We start from the raw sequence: 12970 nt of genomic DNA on the forward strand, positions 1-12970 counted from the left end.
CAAACACATGCATATATCTTATCTGAGTTGTCACAAGAGAGAGCAATAATTTGTGCACGTAGTTGTGGCTGGCGATTTTGTAGCCGAAACAAACTAGTAAGTTCTGGAAATCGAAGAGCCTAGAAGTATGCAGCGTAAACTATAAAAGCGGGGCAGGCGAGTAAGAAGTAATTCAGTTTGAGTTGAGCTATCAATCAGTTTGCTTAAGCACGCGATCTGGCGGCCAATAGTAAAGTTTCATTTGAGTTATTAATCAGTTTGGTTATTAAGCCAGCTTGTAGCAAAGTATAAGTGTTATTGTGAAGTACTTTAATAAAGGCCATTCTTCCATCATTCAATATTGGAGTTATTTATTCAACAGTTTAGTGATTCGAACTTAGCATAGGATTGCAAATAAGAGGATTTGCAAGTAAATTCGTTACAATTGGTGTCAGAAGAGGAATTGTTGAATAAATTCCAGCAGACAACAAGGACATGGCAAAGTTCCGTGAATTGAAGATCCAGCAACTGAAAAAGGAGTTGGAGAACCGTGGATTAAATACAACTGGCAATAAGATCGAACTTCAAGCACGGCCACGAGAGGTAATGGAATCGCAAGGAATTGATGTGGACGAGTTTGTCTTTTATCCTGATGGGGACGAGACAACAACAAAAATTGAAGAGAAAAACGAAACATCCCAGACAGTTACGAGCACAGACTTGAACAAGATATTGGCTGCAATAACTGCTCAAACATCGACAGTAACATCCAAAATGGAAGCACAGGAGGCACGCATTTCAGAAATGTCGTCACAAATGTCATCTCAACTGGAATCGCAGGAGACACGCATAACATCGAATATTGAAGCACAAGAAACGCGTATGTTAGAAATGTCGACACAGATTACATCCAAGATGGAAACTCAGCTGGAATCGCAGGAGAACCGTATAACAGCGAAGATTGAAGCCCAAGAGACATGTATAACATCAAAGATTGAAGCACAAGAAACACGGATATCCGAAATGTCGGCGCAAATTTCAGCACAGATATCATCGCAGATCTCTGCTCAACTAGAAGAGCAAGAAGAACGTATTTCCTCGAAGTTGGAGGCGCAAGATACAAAAATTTTACAGTTTGAAGAAAAAATCGAGGCCGAGGTGGATGCTTTGAGAGGACGTATCGAGCAGTTGCAACTAAATCGCCCAGCAGTTTCAACGTGTTATCCAAAGGTAAAAACACCATCATTTGACGGTTCTGTTCCTTTCCAGGTCTTTAAGCTACAATTTGAGAAGACCGCAACAGTGAACAACTGGAATGCGGAAGATAAAGTTGATGCATTGTTCGTGGCATTGAAGGGGCCAGCAGCGGAAATCCTACAGACGATTCCCGAAGGAGAGCGGAACAATTATGAAGCATTGATGGCTGCTGTAGAACGACGTTATGGAAGCGAGCATAGAAAACAGATATTCCAAATTGAGTTGCAAAACCGCTACCAAAAAGCAAATGAGACATTGCAGGAGTTTGCTTCAGATATTGAAAGATTGGCTCATCTTGCAAATGCGGACGCACCCGTGGAATACACTGAAAGGGTAAAAATCCAGAGTTTCATAAATGGAATACGGGACGTGGAAACGAAGCGAGCTACACATGCGAATCCAAAACTAACGTTTGCTGAAACGGTGTCGCATGCACTGACTCAGGAAACAGCCTCACTTTTGAGTAAGCCAGCGTACAAAGCTCATCGCGTGGAAGTGGAAAAGCCAGACTGGGTAGACACAATTTTGGGAGCACTGAAGGGATCTCAACAGAAGAATGCCGGAGTTATTAAATGTTTCAAGTGCGGCAACCCAGGTCACATTGCACGTCATTGCGATCTTGGTCCTAATAGTTCCAACAATGTGGGTGGCCGTAAACGCAAAGCTGGCGGAAATGAGCCAGAGCGTGTCGGATGGAAATAATGAAAACTTGCCCCGGCTATTGAATGTCCTGTGATATCTGTGTCGCAGATTGGAAGGAAATCAAGCAGTCTTACCATCAGAGGGAATGTGGATGGTAAAGAGCGTGTACTGACTGTAGATACGGGGGCATCTCATTCCTTGATTCGATCTGATTTGGTCTACTGGAGAGTAAAGTCATTACCTGAAGCAAGGTTGCGTACGGTCACAGGCGAGTATAATGAAGTACAAGGCGAAGTGGTATGTGAGGTATTAATTGGAAAAGTCATGGTTCTACACAAATTCGTTGTGGCGGAGATCGTTGATGAAGTCATATTGGGAGTGGACTTCTTGGTTGACCATGACGTCAGGATCGATATGCGGAGGAAAATTATGCGCTATAAGAACCAGGACATACCACTTAACTTTAGTTTGGAAAAAGGGTTCAGCAGTAATCGGGTACTGGTGGAAAAGACTCGACAAAGACCACGAAAGTCAAAGGCAAAGGTTGATAGATCGAATGGGCCAAATAAATCAAAATCAAAAGTACCTGCGAGAGAAACACTGGCATTGAAAAAACCTAAACGACGCAGAAAAACGAAGCAACGAATTTCCGAGAAAGAATGCGAGGGTAGTTTCAAGCCAGAGCGCACTACTGTTGTGAAATGTGGAAACGATACTGATTATGCGAAGCCAATCCGTCAAGCGCAAGCTGATTGGTACGATGAAACACAGGTACCATGAGAACAATAATTCGAAAGGTTTCTTGGCGGGAGATTTGGTACTGTTATACAACCCTCACCGGCGGAAAGGTGTTCCATCCAAATTTCGGTGCAGGTGGGAAGGCCGGTACAAGGTTGTGAAGAAGATCAGTGATACCATCTACCGCATACAAAGCATTGAGAAACCACGGAGTAGAAGAGTGGTACATTTGGCGATGCTAGCAGCGTTTAGATCGAGAGATTTGTCTGATCGGGACGATCAGACTTAGGTGGAGGGCAGTGTCACGGATATTAGCATCACTAAGCTATACCATCACTAAGGCGATGCTAAGGCTATGCCAAGCAGTATTTACGTCAATAATCAAATCAAGTATACACATATATAAGGCAGCCCAGAGAGATGTCACACACAGATGCATTTACTTATACGCCTATGTGTACTCGAGAGACTGTAAATTACAAACATTCACATCAATAATTCAATCATTATGTATCTACATAAACGAATAAATAATTGCGTCTACACATATGTACGTATACGAGCAGCGGAGCGGCAATGCACAAACACATGCATATATCTTATCTGAGTTGTCACAAGAGAGAACAATAATTTGTGCACGTAGTTGTGGCTGGCGATTTTGTAGCCGAAACAAACTAGTAAGTTCTGGAAATCGAAGAGCCTAGAAGTATGCAGCGTAAACTATAAAAGTGGGGCAGGGAGTAAGAAGTAATTTAGTTTGAGTTGAGCTATCAATCAGTTTGCTTAAGCACGCGATCTGGCGGCCAATAGTAAAGTTTCATTTGAGTTATTAATCAGTTTGGTTATTAAGCCAGCTTGTAGCAAAGTATAGGTGTTATTGTGAAGTACTTTAATAAAGGCCATTTTTCCATCATTCAATATTGGAGTTATTTATTCAACAGTTTAGTGATTCGAACTTAGCAGAGGATTGCAAATAAGAGGATTTGCAAGTAAATTCGTTACAATATCATGACAGAATAATGAATTTTAGTCTCGAAATTGAGATCAGTTTTAGGCGTGGTTTAACACTCCTGATATCAAAAAGCAGTGCTGGATATTGAGAAGACATTTAAAACATGTTATCCTTTCCTTTACAAACGGATAGAAATCATTCGTTGGGGTTCGTATTCGTTTCCGTATACCGCCATAATAGTGTGCCATTAATATCTCAATCCGTGGACCAAAAGAGAGGATATTGAGGTTAATTAAAAACCAGTTCGATTTTCATCCCACAAGAAGCCAAGTAACGTTTACTTACATGTGGGCTCCATTGCCCATCTAACTTAAGCTTTCTCTGTGAATACAGATACTTGGTACTCCACTGTGAACTGGGTTCCACATTACTGCAGTGAAGTACCTAGAAAGACATTCTTTCTTCTCCGAGTTGACTTACGAGATAAAAAGGCTGCCCCAGGATCAAACATGGGAAACCAATTCGATCACATCTAAACGATGGCAGACATAGCTGCAGCATACCGAATTTCCGCAGTTCATGAAGTCCCAATATCTACTCTAACCACAATCTTATCCCAGTTTTGAAATGCACAGGTCTTTGTGCAGCGAAGGAATCCTTCTCAGAAGAATATTTCCAAAATAAACTGCTCACAATACCAGAGTCTGCAAGCTAGTGGCGTAGCATAGCAGTGGAAGTATATTTCTCATTCATCTCGTATATGCAGTACGATACTATAGCTTTCCAGCGAGCCCTTTATTTTGACTTGCAGTGGGATGACAGACGGTTAGTTAGAGAAAGAAACGTCTTTCGAGAGTTCGAGGAGCCGCAGATTTTGGCTGACTAATTACAGAATGTTTAAAAACCGGGACAATATTATTCGGAACAATAATGGCGACCTGGTACCCGACGTTCAGAGCATACTTAGGATAAGGAGATATATCCACTCATTCTTAACTGGCTAGAGAGATAAGCGCGGTCTTATCCAACACGTCGTAACTCCAGATTTCCCTGGTGTGGATAGAAAAGCAAGCGGAAGAAGAATCACCGCATTCGCGGCTACTATGTCACTGTTGACGGATGTATTAAAAATTAAAGACCTTTTTAGACGATTAAAATCCATTTTATAAGTCTTCCATCAGACTTATGTTGATACATGTTTGTACATGTCTCTCGGGATCATCGACGATGTCGAGAAAAAAGTGGGATGGCCCTTGGTACATTCGAGTTTTCTGGAAGATTCATGATCTTTATCGTCACACCAATGACGTGAGTCTAACCCAGTTTAATGATGCACTGTGTGAGCTCTTCGCGTAAATGAACATAGCGCCAAAAATATAATCCCAAAGGCTGCGCTGGCTAGTTCACATTATGCGAATGAACAAATACGCTCCGGCCATGAAAGTATATCCAGTCGCATTTGGAAGCAGAGGAAGGGAAGACCTTCACTGAGGTGGAAGAGGCAAGTGGAGGACAAACTCAATACCCGAAACACTTATGTTGGCAAATGAATTTCACCACCGGACTACGACGAAGCGAGAAAAACAATATGTTATTTAAAAACAAGTAAGGAAGGCTAAGTTCGGGTGTAACCGAACATTACATACTCAGCTGAGAGCTTTGGAGACAAAATAAGGGAAAATCACCATTTAGCAAAATGAACATAGGGTAACCCTGGATACTGTTTGTATGACATGTGTATCAAATGAAAGGTGTTAATGATTATTTAAAACGTAGTGCGCCTTAGATCTATAGGTAGACGCCTTTTCGAAATATCGCAATAAGGGTGGACCAGAGGTGACTCTAGAATGTTCTTGTACGATATGGGTATCAAATTAAAAGTATTAATGAGGGTTTTAAAAGGGAGTAGCCCTTAGTTGTATATGTGAAGGCGTTTTCGAGATATCGACCAAAATGTGGACCAGGGTGACCCAGAACATCTTCTGTCGGGTACCGCTAATTTATTTATATATGTCATACCACGAACAGTATTCCTGTCAAGATTCCAAGGGCTTTTGATTTCGCCCTGCAGAATTTTTTCATTTTCTTCTACTTAATATGGTAGGTGTCACGCCCATTTTACAAAGTTTATTCTAAAGTTATATTTTGCGTCAATAAACCAATCCAATTGCTATGTTTCATCTGTTTTTTCATATTTGGTACAGAATTATGGCATTTTTTTTTTTTTCATTTTTCGTAATTTTCGATATCGGAAAAGTGGGCGTGGTCATAGTCGGATTTCGGCCATATTTTATACCAAGATTGTGACTTCAGATAAGTACGTGAACTAAGGTTAGTTAAGATATATCGTTTTTTGCGCAAGTTATCGTGTTAACGGCCGAGCGGAAGGACAGACGGTCGACTGTGTATAAAAACTGGGCATGGCTTCAACCGATTTGGCCCATTTTCACAGAAAACAGTTATCGTCATAGAATCTATGTCCCTACCAAATTTCACAAGGATTGGTAAACTTTTGTTCGACTTATTGCATTAAAAGTATTCTAGACGAATTAAATGAAAAAGGGCGGAGTTACGCCCATTTTGAAATTTTCTTTTATCTTTGTATTTTTTTAGCATCATATCATTATTGGAGTTGAATGTTGACATAATTTACTTTTATACTACAAAGATATTAAATTCTTTGTTAAAATTTGACTTTAAAAAAATTTTTTTTTAAAGTGGGCGTGTTTGTCATCCGATTTCGCTAATTTTTATTTAGCACATATATAGTAATAGGAGTAACGTGCCTACCAAATTTTATCATGATATCTTCAACTACTGCCAAATTACAGATTGCAAAACTTATAAATTACCTTCTTTTAAAAGTGGGCGGTGCCACGCCCATTGTCCAAAATTTTTCTAATTTTCTCTTTTGCGTCATAAGGTTAACGCACCTATCAAGTTTCATCGCTTTATCCGTCTTTGGTAATGAATTATCGCACTTTTTCGGTTTTTCGAAATTTTCGATATCGAAAAACTGGGCGTGGTTGTAGTCCGATTTCGTTCATTTTAAATAGCGATCTGAGATGAGCGCCCAGTAATCTACATGCCAAATTTCATCAGATACCTTTACTCAAGTTATCGTGTTTACAGACGGACGGACAGACGGACGGACGGACGAACATGGATAAATGAATTTCTTTTTTCACCCAGATCATTTTGATATATAGAAGTCTATATCTATCTCGATTAGTTTATGCCGTTACGGATTACGTTATGCGAACAAAGTTAATATACTCTGTGAGCTCTGCTCAGCTGAGTATAAAAGAGCAACAATACCCCTAGCTTCAAATTTGAACGCTTTTACAAACCGCTCCAATAATCACAGAATCAATCTTCTTGTGGTCCCATACCACGTTCTATCAAGTTTTTCATGTGAAATACTGGAGCTTAACGTAAACGAGCTGTTGTTGTTGTTGTTGTTGTAGCGATACGAACACTCCCCGAAGGCCTTGGGGAGTGTTATCGAGTTGATGATCCTTTGCCGGCTGCAGATCCGGTACTTTCCGGTACCAAGCCCGACCATCTCGGGAACGATTTGTTGTGACCACGTGTGACCTTCTAGGCCATCCCGTCCTCCCATTCCCGCGTAAGCGAGCTCTTTGGGCGTTATCACTGCAGCTTCAGACACCTGTTAAGTCCACTACCGGCAAAATGTTCACTATACGCTAAATCACACGATTCAATACTAAAGAAATTAAATTCTTAAGCTTACTTACCTTCGACATAATTACAGCAAATTCCAAAATAAATTACGCAGCAACAACAGCTAACAGATTTTCCCAGATCAACTCCAACCTTTCCATGCGATATGTCCTAAAATGTCTTTAAAGCATTTCCACGTGGAATTGCGTATCAAAAGAAAAACAAAACAACGAAAACAAAAACAAAAGACGCAACAAAAAAATGAATAAAATGACGACACTAATAGAGCTTTACGCACGAGCTCGGCAGCACACAACGCACTCTTTTCGAACGTAACCTACTGTGGCAGCGGCATTACGTCGCCAAATGGAGCACAAAACTTTAACGTTTACACAAATATTGATTGAGGGAAGCAACAATGCTCGCCGTTACACCACTACACCAGTGTGATTGACTCGTATATCGTTATTGTTCTGGTGATGCAGATGATAATGTTGGTTGTTGGTAGTTGGGGGTGTGACAAACGGACGCAGTGACTAACTGTCGTGCTCGTGTACACTGTACAGTATTCAGTAGTTTGAACACAATTTCACAGTTTGAGGGTTGAATGTTGTTATTATTTGTTTGAGTCTCGTTTTCTGTTTTGCACATTGAGCGCTAGACCGTAAAGAGTGAAGAAAACGTGGTCATACGATTGATGGACTGCATACGTAGGCAGAAATATGGCATCACTTTAATAATGCTTTTCTGCTTTGATACATTTTTTGAATTTTCTTCATTACGTTTTATGTTTTTATTAACCAGCTTGCTCTGGAATATTAGTCAGCGCTGTGGGAATGCAAAAAATTGCCGTTTGCGTTGGACAATATTAACTGAAAGATGAATGAAGTATTTTTATTTGAAATTATTTTTTATTCATCGCATTTTTTTTTTTTTCTATTTTAATTTGTGCTACCATATGTTATGTTATGTTATGGCTATGTTGTACTCGTTTAGCCGCTGAATTCTAGCTTTTGCTACGCTAAAACTCCGTTGCCAAAAACATCTAATGCGGAGAAAAGAATGCAACATTTAGTACCACATGGTCTTATGGAATAGCCGCCTAAGTCCCATGTAAGAGTATTTGAGTTAGGCTGTTATTCCTAGTAATTATATCCTACTAAATGTTGCATACTTTTCTGCGCACTTGTTACGGTTTTCGATATTTTTTAGCGATGGAGTCGGGTGCAGGTTTCTTTAGATTAATTTATGTTATGTTCTGTTATTTTATCTTAATTATTTTTTTCTTTCGGTATTTTTGTTTTTTGTTATGCATTATTATGTTATTTTATTTCGTTTTATGTGGTGCCCTGTTATGTTATGTTGGGGTATGATATGCTTCCATAAGTTACATTATGCTGTTTTGCTATATAATATAATGTTATGTTATGTAATGCTATGCGATATTGCGTTCCCACCAAACCCCAACTCCGTGTTTGTCAACTGCTTTATGCAAAATATCTCTTGACAAAAAACAATTTTTAATTTCCGCTTACGAGTTATTGATACCGATATAAACTCGCGCTTTCGATACCACACTCGTTGCCCTGAATATGTAAGTTCTTCATACAATAAGGATATGGAAGACACGTCACGTAGATACCCAGCGAAGATATCGACCAAAAATGGAGCGCAATGGGTCCAAATAAAGCTATTTCTATACGGGTATCGAAAGCATAGCCGTCAATAAGTTTCGAAATGTACAGTAGTTAGGTAGACGGAATGGCTGCTACCTGTCCCAGTAGTTATTAAGACGCTATGGAACTCATATTAACTTACTGAAAATGAAACGGATGTAGGAACCTATGGAACTCGTAATAATTACTATAGATGAAATAGATGTAGGAATACCAAATACAGAATTGCAGACGTTTGTGCATATGCAAAGAAATATTGAAGTACCGAACCACTTTCACCTCATCGCATAGTTTCGGTGTCCTGGCCGATGCGAAACACTTACGGATAAATCTTTCCGCCGAGAAAATGTAAGAAATGTCTCACCTCTGTGCAGATATACATAAGTAGTGCTTGCCTATCACACAGAAGGTCCTGGGTTCATGTTCAGGCAAAATAAACATCAAAATACTTTTGAAACCGTTTTTCTCTTATCGAGGCCGCTTCTCTCTCGTTATGTGGCGAATAAAGCAATGGAGGAGCTGGTAAATGGACCAAAGTGTTAATTCCCGAGCTAGAAGAAGAAGCGCCGCAATTGAGAAGTGAAGTGCTCTGTCGGCATGTGCAGAGGCATGGACTCTCATAACATCAGATAAACTAGCCCTGGTAGTGTTCCCGAGAAAATTTGTTCGAAAGATTTGCAGGCCTCTACGCGCGGGCGATGACGACTACCGAAGAAGAGATTATGAGGAACTGAACAAGTTTTATGCAGATATCAACATACTCCAGCGAATTAAAACACCGCGGCTATGCTGGCGAAGTAAAGATGATTGTCCGGCATAAAAAGCCGAAAAGCAGAATCGTTTTCCGCATGGTTGATATACATAACCCCATAAAGAGTTTGACTTCTGCCTAAATCGTGCATAGGTATGTTTACAGAATGGAAAAGTTTAAGAGGCGAATTATGTATAACACAACGAGTCATTTTTTCTCGCGTGAACCAAAATTCCCATCATATAAGAGCATTCATTGACTTTAGTGAGTGACAGTAAATCAGAATGCTTTAATGAAATTTTTGGTGTTATAAAGTGGAGACTGTGAATGTTAGGGACTGCGATGCAAATTGTCACGGCGTCATATATAATCTGGCCCTAAAGCACGAACTGTCTACGCTTGGAATTCGATCACTTCTCTCAATAACAAAAGAGGGTAGAAGAAACAACTATCTTCAGGCAGTGGCAAACAATGTTTCCTAGCCCCATGGGGGAACAATACAAGGTTGCAGCACGGTGACATACCTACAAACATAAATAAAATTTCCATGTACTTTGTTTTCGTAAATCGATGGACTGATGTCAAAATCGTACTGCGTCGGAAGTTGATGTTTCTAATCATATTAAAAAAGTACAAATCAGCACTCACCGTGCTGCCACCTTGTATAGTTCCGCCATGCCTAGCCCCTTGAAAAGAGAGTAGGCAGAGAGATTTTGCAGCCCGCAGAAACTCCTCTTTCCACGAAAACAGAAAAAATCGAATTAGAGTATTTTGAAGTTATTTTATGCTATGCAATTTCTTTTTGATGTTATGTTCTTTTTTATGTTATTTAATGATTTAGATATTATTTTTGGTAAAAGTCTAGTTGAGTGGTCGACTGCTAATACACTACCACAAATATAGAGAGAGGTGTGAAAAGACGCGTATTAATCTCGAGAACAATAATCCGAAGGCGGAAAATTAAAATTTTATCTATATCCGGAAATATCTGCAGTTGAAGTTGACAATTTTCATGTGGTTGTTGTAATGTTGTTGCACCCAAAAAAAATTGTGAACATAAGTGTTTTGCGCGGATATTGTTTTGGTCTCCAAACTGGTGTTGGACCCACCCAGGGTAATTCTTTATAATCGCGACCGAAGGCCGCCAACGCAGAAAGGTGTTCTGCGCAAAAATACTAAGGATCCCAACCCCGGTTTCGAAGGGACCCGCGGGTCATTTTTCGTTAATATCTTTTGAACGGGTCAAAATTTGTATTTTCCGCCTTCGGATTATTGGGTAATTCTATACGACAGCATGACACTGCTAATACGCGTCCAAATATATCGAGAGAGGTGTCAAACGACGCGTCTTGACATCAGTATTAATAATCCGAAACCGGAAAAGAAAAATTTTAAGTAGTACAAAAGATATTAACGAAAAACCGAAAAATTACCCACGGGTCCCTCCAAAACCGGGGGTGGGATCCACAGTATTTTTGCGTAGAACACCTTTCTGCATTGGCGGCCTTCGGCCGCGCTTATAAAAAATTACCCTGGGTGGGTCCAACACCGGTTTGGAGACCAAAACCAATTACGCGCAAAACACTTATGTTCACAATTTTTTTGTGGGTACACCAACATTACAACAACCACATGGAAATCGTCAAATTCAACTGCAAATATCTCCGGACAGAGATAAAATTTTTCTTTTCCGGTTTTGGATTGTTAATACTGATGTCAATACGCGTCTTTTGACATCTCTCTCGATATTTTTGGACGCGTATTAGCAGTGTCATGCTGTCGTATGGAATCAACGATTATTGTTCTCGAGATCAATACGCCTCTTTTCACACCTCTCTCGATATTTTTGGTAGTGTATTAGCAGTCGACCCCTCAACTAGACTTTTACCTTATTTTTTGCAATGTTATGTTTTATGGTGGTATTACGAATTATATTTATAATAAAATTTTTATAATTTTTTTTTGTATCTCTTATCTTTTGCATAAACTGAAAATTTAGCTCAAATCTCATACAAAAACATTCCACAGTCACAAATTCACTTTAAATTACATAAAGCAAATACTCCACATTTATCAATCTATACACAAAAACACCCAACAACACATAGCTGCTCCGAAGGAATGTTGTAATGCTTTGGAAAAAATATGCAGCCCATCGGAATTACCGTTACAACACGCACAATATCGCACATTTTAACAACTAAAACTTTATATATTTTTCACATATTTTTTGTTGTTTTTTCATTTCTTTTTTTCTTTTTTTTTACAACTTATTTAGTTAATTGTCTTTTAATTTACTTGTTTAATATGCTTTTTCATCTTTATATATTTTTCAACCCAAGCACAAATCGTATTTTCCGTCCATAAAGATTCAGCGTTCAACTTCTAAAACTCAACTAACTTGGTCCACATTTCAACAATGATGTCAACTATCTCTGTCTGTTTTGTATGGTCACCGTTGAATTATTGTAAAAATCAACCCCGACAATAACAAATTATTCGTTGGTGAATTCGTATAACGGTTTAAATGAGAACATGCGCAAGAGCAATTGCCAAAAGGAGGTGACAATATATTACGGCCTACATTTCATGTTTCAGAGCAACTTTTGTTTTGCAGCGCTTCCGAAACATGATGAAGAGGCACTGTTGAGCTTCTAAGATCCGGTTTTTAGTACTTGTTTAACTCCAGTTAAAGTTGCCTAGAGTGAGTTTAACTCTGCCACTTCAACCGCTTAAGCTGAGATGAGTAGGAAAATTTTATGTTATCGTACAAAGTGCGACCACTTACAAATTGTCAGCAAAGTCATCTGACGGGAGTCCAAGTAAAGCCGTTTCAACAGGGGTGATCCATAGGCAAGTTGCTGTTAGAGGCGTATGTTCCACATTATATTTGAAAAGATGGTTGATGTCATGTGGGGACAGGTCGCATGCAGGGTATATCTACAGTACTTCAATCGAGGTTGATTCTGCGCAGTTAAGAGTTTAACCGTTACAGTGTCAAGAGCGAAGTTGGACCTGCGTGTGTCGTGTCTCCCTTGGTAGTCTGTTTTCTTCTTCTGCATGGGTAGGAGAGTGTATTTTGATAACAGGGTTCAACGGGCGCGATCCAGCAAAGCTGTTTACCGATTCTGGTTAGGACGTCCTTATGCTTATTTGGATCAAACGGCTGCATAGAAAGGTGCCGGATCTCATCATAGTGCTTACGGAGATGTTTGCTCTAGTCAACTTTAACGCGAGTTTAAGCCCGCACAGAAAACCCGGGACTAAAATTTAGACATATCTATGTGTAAG

The 12970-nt window shown here is 39.6% G+C and overlaps 1 protein-coding gene across 8 annotated transcripts in view; it reads right to left on the minus strand.

Moving 5' to 3' along the window:
• Positions 1 to 12084, minus strand: part of toc (toucan) — a 708907-nt gene extending 696823 nt beyond the window's left edge. The window contains exons 1-2 of one of the 8 annotated variants that reach the window (XM_067767574.1): positions 11845 to 12084; positions 7327 to 7909 (exon numbers count right to left, since the gene is read on the minus strand). In XM_067767574.1, the coding sequence (XP_067623675.1) occupies positions 7327 to 7335 (9 nt within the window). In that variant the 5' untranslated portion in view covers positions 7336 to 7909; positions 11845 to 12084. Of the gene's footprint in view, positions 1 to 7326; positions 8125 to 11567 lie in introns of all 8 variants that reach the window. The other 7 variants (XM_067767572.1, XM_067767570.1, XM_067767569.1 and 4 more) reach the window with 7 other exon arrangements.
• Between the last annotated feature and the right edge of the window lie 886 nt (positions 12085 to 12970).

This window comes from Eurosta solidaginis, chromosome 2, assembly GCF_040869045.1.
Source record: "Eurosta solidaginis isolate ZX-2024a chromosome 2, ASM4086904v1, whole genome shotgun sequence".
Lineage (NCBI taxonomy): Eukaryota > Metazoa > Arthropoda > Insecta > Diptera > Tephritidae > Eurosta > Eurosta solidaginis.